The sequence below is a fragment of the Gnatocerus cornutus genome, chromosome 1 (assembly GCF_029298725.1).
Source record: "Gnatocerus cornutus isolate USDA-ARS CGAHR chromosome 1, icGnaCorn1.1, whole genome shotgun sequence".
Classification (NCBI taxonomy): Eukaryota; Metazoa; Arthropoda; class Insecta; order Coleoptera; family Tenebrionidae; genus Gnatocerus; species Gnatocerus cornutus.
The window spans coordinates 7347836-7356180 of NC_142233.1; the positions used below are offsets into that span (position 1 = coordinate 7347836).

Below are 8345 nucleotides of genomic sequence, written 5' to 3' on the forward strand. Positions count from 1 at the left end.
AAATACTTATAAAACAGAACATTCGCACTTTCTGAAGAAGTTCAATGCGACAACATCGAAAAACTCACACCTATTTTTATTCTATTTGTATTGCTTAGATGGGTTTGAAACCACGTAACTGACTTTGTCATGTAATGTCAATTTTGCTACTTTCATTGTAGCGGCGAGGGGTTCCTTTTCTATCTCATCCTAGTTCTTGTCCGTCCGGCCGCATTTCTTTTAATTTGAAAATGTTCAGTTCTTCGCCCTTGTTCAACTAACTGACGAAAGACTCTCCGCTCCCTCTATAGGCGAACAACTTCCTCTGATCTGTTATTTGATGCCCCCAATACCAAATACTCCTAAATTTCTGCGTATTCACCTTTGAATAAAATTCCATTATTTAAATTGAAATATCTAGAGAGTGACTGATTTTGACAAAATTCATTGTTGCCTGCTTCCATAGTAACAATAATTTTTAACCACGTTGCCGTTCCATTTTTAAGAAAAATTACAAAATTTCATACTTTTCACTCTAAAATAAAGAAAATTTTTGAAGAAATTCTTTTACATTATTATTAATCACAATCATCTATACTAGAAATAACAAAAAAACTGGAATGTTTAGCCTGCATTTTAAGAAAATGAGTGCACATTCAGATCAATGTTTCTTTAATTTTTTTTTTTTTCATATTTGAACTGCAGAAGTGATTTTCTACAACGCTGTGAACTCGGAATTTGCGAATTTGGAGAGACCTGTATAAGAGAGCTGAATCTCTGAGAACACTTTTGGATTACCTCTAATATTTATTGGTTTCCACATCACTACTGTCTCCACGTCCAGACATGATGGCACAAGCTTAAACACTTCGAATAAATTACTCGAATGTAAAATATTATTGACATGTAAACTGATTCTTGGTTACTCCATGGAATGATGAGCATTTACTTGTATGACCCTGGTGCAATAGATTTGAGCAGCTTATTTATATTGAAAAGCTTGTACTTCGACCATAAACTCTTGGAGTTTTCGATTTTACTTCTTGCTCTTGTTTCTAAGTATTTGCTCAGTTTTTATTCATATGGTCCAATATAACGTGCGTACAAGTAAAATATATTTGGGGTAGGTAGATTGTTGAATATGACGTTGAACAAGAACAGAGAAGGAAGACTACTCACACATTCGATCGATCGCATTAGGCAAGTTAATGAAAACTGGCAACGACTTGCACATGACCAAAACGAATGAAAAATCTTAAGGGAGGTCTTTTTGTGAAGATCTACGAAGAAACTGCATGACGACGAACTGCAACAGAGTTACCTTTACTAGGATAGAGCAACTCCTCATTCCACACAAGAAACATTGGCCTTATTGAGAGTTTTTCAGGTTACAATTGGTGGCCGAAACACTGCAAATCCTTGAGACTTGTGGTCTCATATCAAAAACAACTTTCTCATAAATTGCGTTTAATTAATGTTTTGAGTCTGGGATAAAGTGAGGTTGGGAATACTATTAGTATTGTCAAGTGCCATTTCAACATGAATAATGCGACATACGCTACGAAAAATTTCATAGGTGACCTAATTCGTTTTTTTTTTTTGAACGCTCGATACATTGTTCGTGTCATAAGTATCTCAGCAGTTTGACAGGCATATAGTTTTGTAAGACATGATATTTTTTTATAGATGACGCTAATATTTTTCTCTGAGACGGCAACTTGTCATGGTCCAAGAATAAAGTCCTTGCATTTTTCAATGCTTGGTAATAATCAAAGCTCAGAAAAAGAGAAATATAGCATAATAATAATAATATATTTATTTTAATATTGTATATCACTACTACTGACAGTGACAGTATTTAGTAATTATTTGTAAAATAATGCATTAACTTCATCAAAAATAAATACAAGGATGTCTAAGATGTAGAAAAAGATAAGTTTATGGATCAAGTGGCATATGAAATACGTATTACTGGTTGCATTTTCCGTTTGTCAGGGTCGTAAAATTACGTAAATCACTCTGTATATTAAAATAAGTACGAAGTCAATAGGTGCAGATTAAAAGCAAAGACAATTAGTTAAACTAATTATATTTAAATAACTACTAATATGGCCCCTTGAGAACACAGCTACTTTTTAAGGAAAACACCCCGATTTTCAAGGGTTAACAGAAAAACAGAAAAATCGTGAAAAGACTCCCGTTTTTAAGGTATATTTTAAAATTAACATTTTTTAAAAAATTCAAAATTTTAAGAAATATGTATATCCTGTTTTATCAAACGTGAATACGGTTTCGTACAAATAAATTTCCCTTTTAAAAACATTTAAAATTAGGAATTTTACCTTGTTTTCAAAGATTTTACCCTGTTTTGAATTTTGTACTAGTAGGCCCCCTCAGAACACAACACATTTTTAATGCTTTTAGCCTGTTTTTCAAAATAACTTTTGAAAAGTTAAAATTTTTAAAGAATTTGCCCGAGTTTTCGAAGTCACCCTTTTTTTAAAAAAGTCAAAATTTTAAGAAATATATCTTGCTATATCAAACGTGAATACGGTTTCGTATAAACAAATTCCCCTTTTAAAAACACTTAAAATTCGTCTTTTAACCCTGTTTTTCTGTTAGGCTACTTCAGAACAAAAATGAATACGGTTTCGGCCAAGAAAAGTTACCATTTAAAAACACTTAAAATTCGTCTTTTAACCCTGTTTTTCTGTTGGGCCATTTCACCACACATATGAATACGGTTTTGTCCAAACAAATTCGGACAAAGTCCTCATGAGCCATGCGAATTGCCCTTTCAAAAACACTCAAAATTAGGAATTTTGCCCTGTGTTAAAGACTTTTTTCCTAGTAAACCCCTTCAGAACACTTCAATTTTTTAGCAAATATACCCTGTAAGATAACTTTTTTAAAAATTTGCATTTTTCAATGATTTTACCGTTTTGAAGTTTGTACAGCCCTGTTTTTAAAGGTATATCTAAAAAGCAACATTTTAAGGATTTTGTCCTATGCAAAAACTTATTTATTAATGATAACCAGATTACAAAGTTTATAATTCTTGGAAATCATCGCAAGTTTGTGGGTTATACAAGTTATCTTGGGAAAATAGTTAGTTAGAAATAACTGAGTTTAAACTAATGTTTAGCTTTCTTACCTAGCAGTTGAATCACTGTATCTGGACGCAGGTTTTTTAATGGCTGGTAGTAAGGATATAAAAAGATCAACCTGTGACTTTTCAAAAAAATTGACAATACATTTTTCCCAGAAATAGTCTGTGTTGAATTTTAAACTAATTGTCTTTTCGAATACATTACAACATACCACTTCTGCCCATTTAACCACCACATCTGTTACGCCGTTGGAACGTACTTCAAATTGACATGAATCCTGTGATTTTACGATAGTCACAGCTCCTGTAAATGTTTTTACTACGTTTGGATACTCTATGGTTATTTTCCTTCTTTTTGTTTGAAGAATTTGCAGTTCTCTTAATGCTTGGGTCAAAGCCGGTGATGGCTCGAAAACACTAAAAAGATATAATAAAAGATGCAAGTTATACAAGCAAAAAATAATCACGCGATAATTGACCTAACCTCACTATATGAAATTCAAAATGATAATTGTGCAACATATTTCAGTATTACTTACCGATAATCGTACTCCATGTTGCTCAAGTTACAGAAAGCTATTGTGGATAAAAAAATAAAGAACGTTGAGACCTAACAATTTATTATTTAACGGTTTAGGTCGCGTGTGGAATAAAACTCGCTAATCAAAACAATTATTTAATACTAAACAAAACAAAATGGAGGAAAAACAAGTATGACGCCACGAGATTACCACGTGTTATCTCTCTAAAGAAGAACGGCAAACTGGTGATGCTTTAACACCACCAGGGCCGATCGTGTCCTTCATCTAGTTACTGTTTTGGTAACTTCCTGTCTTCTGGTTGGCAGCGAGATGGTGCTGCCACAATACTCCCCCCCTAGTGGCGCAGCCACGATGCACGATGACAGCTGTGAAGATAGGTTATGTGGCAGGCGGGAAGAAGTTCAAAATTCGAATGGCAGGTTTTACAGCTTGAAAGTCACTCGTTTTTTTGGAAGTTTGGCGTAACTGTGCTCTGAAGTTGCTTGGTGTGGACGTTCTTCTGGCTTCTTTGCATAATTGTGATCCGGTAGGGCTGGTTCATGCAGTAAAAATGCCGGTTTCAATCGATCTATGGAAACCGTTTGTTTTTTATTGTTGACTTCCACCGTGAAGTATTTGTCGGTCCTGGATAACACTCTGTACGGTCCGTCGTAGGCGCTCTGCAGGGGTCGACGAACAGCGTCGTTGCGAATAAAAACATGCGTGGTCTTATCCATGTGAGGGTTGACAAATGTTTTGCGTTTGGTGTGGCTCGAATCCGGAATTGGTTTCACCGCGTCCATGGCTCGTCGAAGTCGAGTGACGAACTCGTTCGGTGAAATTTCAGGCGTTGCATTACTTTCGATAAATTCGCCAGGGAGTCTAATAGTACGACCGTAAACCATTTCTGCTGGCGTCGTCTTGGAGTCTTCTCGCACGACGCAACGCAGTCTGAGGAGGACTGTTGGTAGGACTCTGGTCCACTGTGGATTGGTATGGGCTTTCAGTGCGTTTTTTAAGGTTCGGTGCCACCTCTCGATTTTCCCATTACACTGTGGATGGTACGCTGTCGTGTGACAACCTTGCTGCCCATGATTCGTGCCAACGCCATAAACAAGGAGCATTCGAATTGTCGACCTCTATCTGTGATGATTTTGCTGGGAGCGCCGAATCGTGCGATCCAACTAGAATACAGGGCCTCTGCGACCGTTTCTGCCCCTATGTCTCGCAGAGGGATGGCTTCAGTCCAGCAAGTGAATCTATCTATGATCGTCAGACAATAAGAATAGCCATCCGACTCGGGTAAAGGTCCGACAATATCTATGTTTATGTCTGTAAATCTGTTCTCCGGACTCTGTAGTGAGCTTAATGCACTCCTGTTGTGTGGACCGACTTTGGATTTTTGGCAAGAGATGCATGTTCTAGTCCACTTGCGAACATCGTTATGCATACTAGGCTACACATAGCGGTCTGCCACCAACTTGGTTGTCGCTCTGATGCCTGGATGGGCCATGTGGTGTAAACTATCGAAAATGCGTTTTCTCAGGGGGCGAGGGATGTATGGCCGTACCAATTTCTTGATATCGCAGTAGACTTGCGCCGTTGAGTCTGGTGCGAGTAGTTTTTTAAGCCTTAACTCGGTTTTCTGGGGGTTTTTTAGCAAATCTTGCAGTTCTTGATCTGTATCTTGGGCTCTGCTGATGACGTAACTGATGGGTTGTGGGCAACTAATAGCTTCAAGGCGCGAGAGTGTGTCAGCTACGACGTTGTCAGTTCCCCGGATGTGCCTCAGGTCGGTTGTAAACTGCCCGATGAAGTCTAGGTATCGAAACTGACGTGGGGAGCATTTGTCTAGCTTCTGCTGGAACGCAAAAGTTATTGGCTTGTGATCTGTTAAGATGCTGCAAGATCTCCCCTCAATCTGGTGCCTAAATTTCTTCACACTTTCATAGCTTGCCAGCAGCTCGCGGTCGTAAGCGCTATACTTTTCTTGTGTACTGTTTAGCTTTTGTGAAAAAAAAGCTAATAGCTGCCACTGGTTGTTTGCTTTTTGTTGTAAAACTCCCCCGATCGCTGTGTTGGACGCGTCGACAACGATAGCCAAAGGGGCGTTTAATACTGGATGGGCAAGAGCAGTTGTGGTCGCGAGTGCCTCTTTGACCTCGATGAAAGCTCGTCTCGTTTCATCCGACCACGGAACTGGGGTCTTCTCCTTGGTTTTGGGGCCCTTCAGTAGCGTCTATAAAAGTTCACCATCCCCAGGAATCTCCGCAGTTCTCTTAAAGTTCTGTGTTCTTTGATTGCCCTTATAATGTTGACCTTCTCGTTTGGTGGTTGAATACCATTTTGGTTAACCTCAAAACCCAAAAAGGTGACTTCGGGCTGAGCGATCTGGCATTTTTCGACGTTCACAGCGATGCCGTATGAGGTGAATCGTTTTATTAGAAGTTCGAGGTGTTGTATGTGTTCCTCTTCTGACGTGGACGCTACGAGTACGTCGTCGATGTAAACGTAGCAGAAGTCGAGACCTCGCAGAACTTCGTCCATAAAACGTTGAAACGTCTGTGCTGCGTTGCGTAATCCGAAGCACATCTTCGGAAATTCAAACATTCCTAAGGGTGTTGTGATTGCCGTTTTGCGCGTCCGCAGGGTGAATCGGGATCTGGTGATATGCACGAATTAAGTCCAGTGTCGAGAAGATCGACTTACCCGCAAGAGACTGGGCAAAGTCTTCGAGATGAGGGATTGGGTATTGGTCTGGCACGGTGCGAGCGTTTAGAGCCCTGAAGTCGCCGCAAGGTCGCCACTCGCTGGGTTGTTTCTTGGGCACCAGGTGGAGCGGCGAGGACCAATCGCTCTTCGAGGGTCTCGCGATGCCTTCTTTGACCATCTCTTCGAAAAGTGGACGTGCCACTTGCAGTTTGTCGGTTGGGAGACGTCGGGGGCGGCATTTTGTGGGCGGTCCGTGCTTGGTTACAATTCGGTGGACTACCGAATGTTTGGGCGCTGAGGCTCTGGTAGCGCGCGCTAGTTCCTGCAATTTGCGAACTACTTTAGTTATCATATTTGGTGGATTTTTCTGGATTGAAAATACATCCACGCCCATGCGTTTGGCGTGGCTGCAAATGTTTGTTGAATTGTCTTTAAGAGTTTTGCCGCGCACATCTACTACTAGGTTAAAATGTTCCAAAAAGTCTGCCCCAATGATGGGTTTGGCGACGTCAGCCACGATAAACTGCCACTGAAAAGTTTTTTTAAGTCCTAAATCTAAATTTAACTTCACCCGTCCGAAAGTCTTAATGGTTGAGTTGTTGGCGGCGTAAAGTTGCTGTCCATGGAGTTTGTTGTTACCGGGCACTAATTTTCGCGGAAACACACACACTTCTGACCCGGTGTTGACGAGAAACCACACCTGGGTGTCTCTGTCTCGCACAAAAAGTCTCGTGGTGTGGGAGTTGAGGAATACCAGTGCCGCGACGCCGGCACTTTCTACTCGTTTTTTGAATTCCCCGCGTAGGCACATGGGGGCTCGCATTTGCTCGCGCGTGCGCCGAAACGCTGGTGGTAATAGCAGTACTCGGCGGAGTGAGCGCTGCGTGTTGCCGATTTTTCGCGATTGCGCGACTTGGAGCGCCACCTCTGTTCGCCGTTGCGTCGGCCATTGTGGTGATGGCGGGAACGTTTCAATTCTTCCACTGTGGTGGTCAGTTCTTTGACCTGTTGTAGCAATGGCGTCAAGGCATCTGCAATTGCCTGCGCGATTGTAACCTCCTTGGGTTTGGATGGGCTAATGGCGCAAATGCTAGCGCGTGGGGAAACTTCCAAAATTTTGTCGGCCATTGTGGCTATATCCTCCAAAAGCCAGGTTTAGCGTCGCGTTAGTTGATAAGATGGCTTGGACCGTCTGGGGCAACCGATGAAGCCATAGGCTTTTGAGCACCTCATCGCTCAAACGCTCTCCTGCGGCTGCACGCATTTCCAAAAGTAGTTGCGACGGCTTCTTGTCGCCGAGTTCCATCTCAGTTAACAGCCGATGCAGCTGTTTATCATCTGAGTCTCTGAAACAATAAATGATTCTTGTCTTCAGGGCTTGGTATTTTTCCGTAGCTGGCGGTTTCCGGACGAGGTCAGCGACGGACTGGAGGACATCGCTCTCTAGGCGGGCGACCAGGGCGTAATATTTAGTTGTGTCGCTCGTTATCTTATTAACCCTGAATTGTGCATCAATTTGGGCAAACCACATCTCGGGGTTCACTCGCCAGAACGGCGGAATGTGAACATTTTTCAGCTCTTCAACCTCGATTTGCTCCTCGTTGGGTCGGTCTTCTGGGCCGCTTCCGGTCGGCATGGCGGATGTGGCGTGGCTTTTGTTAGTAAACACCGAAAAAGAAAAGACGTACTTCTGTAGATCCTTCAAGCCCGCGCGCGAGAGTTATCGGGGTCACCAATTTAACGGTTTAGGTCGCGTGTGGAATAAAACTCGCTAATCAAAACAATTATTTAATACTAAACAAAACAAAATGGAGGAAAAACAAGTATGACGCCACGAGATTACCACGTGTTATCTCTCTAAAGAAGAACGGCAAACTGGTGATGCTTTAACACCACCAAGGCCGATCGTGTCCCTCATCTAGTTACTGTTTTGGTAACTTCCTGTCTTCTGGTTGGCAGCGAGATGGTGCTGCCACAATTATGTTCGTTATTATGTGTCAACAACCACAGAGTGTCAACTGTCA

General features: G+C 41.4%; 1 protein-coding gene across 1 annotated transcript; it reads right to left on the reverse strand.

Moving 5' to 3' along the window:
* Positions 1 to 6211: 6211 nt before the first annotated feature.
* On the reverse strand, positions 6212 to 7957 carry LOC148180150 (uncharacterized). Its single transcript, XM_088050015.1, has 2 exons — positions 7429 to 7957; positions 6212 to 7362 (listed from the first exon to the last, which is right to left on the reverse strand). Exons 1-2 carry the CDS (start codon positions 7955 to 7957, stop codon positions 6212 to 6214), a joined length of 1680 nt encoding a protein of 559 aa, XP_087906141.1.
* Between the last annotated feature and the right edge of the window lie 388 nt (positions 7958 to 8345).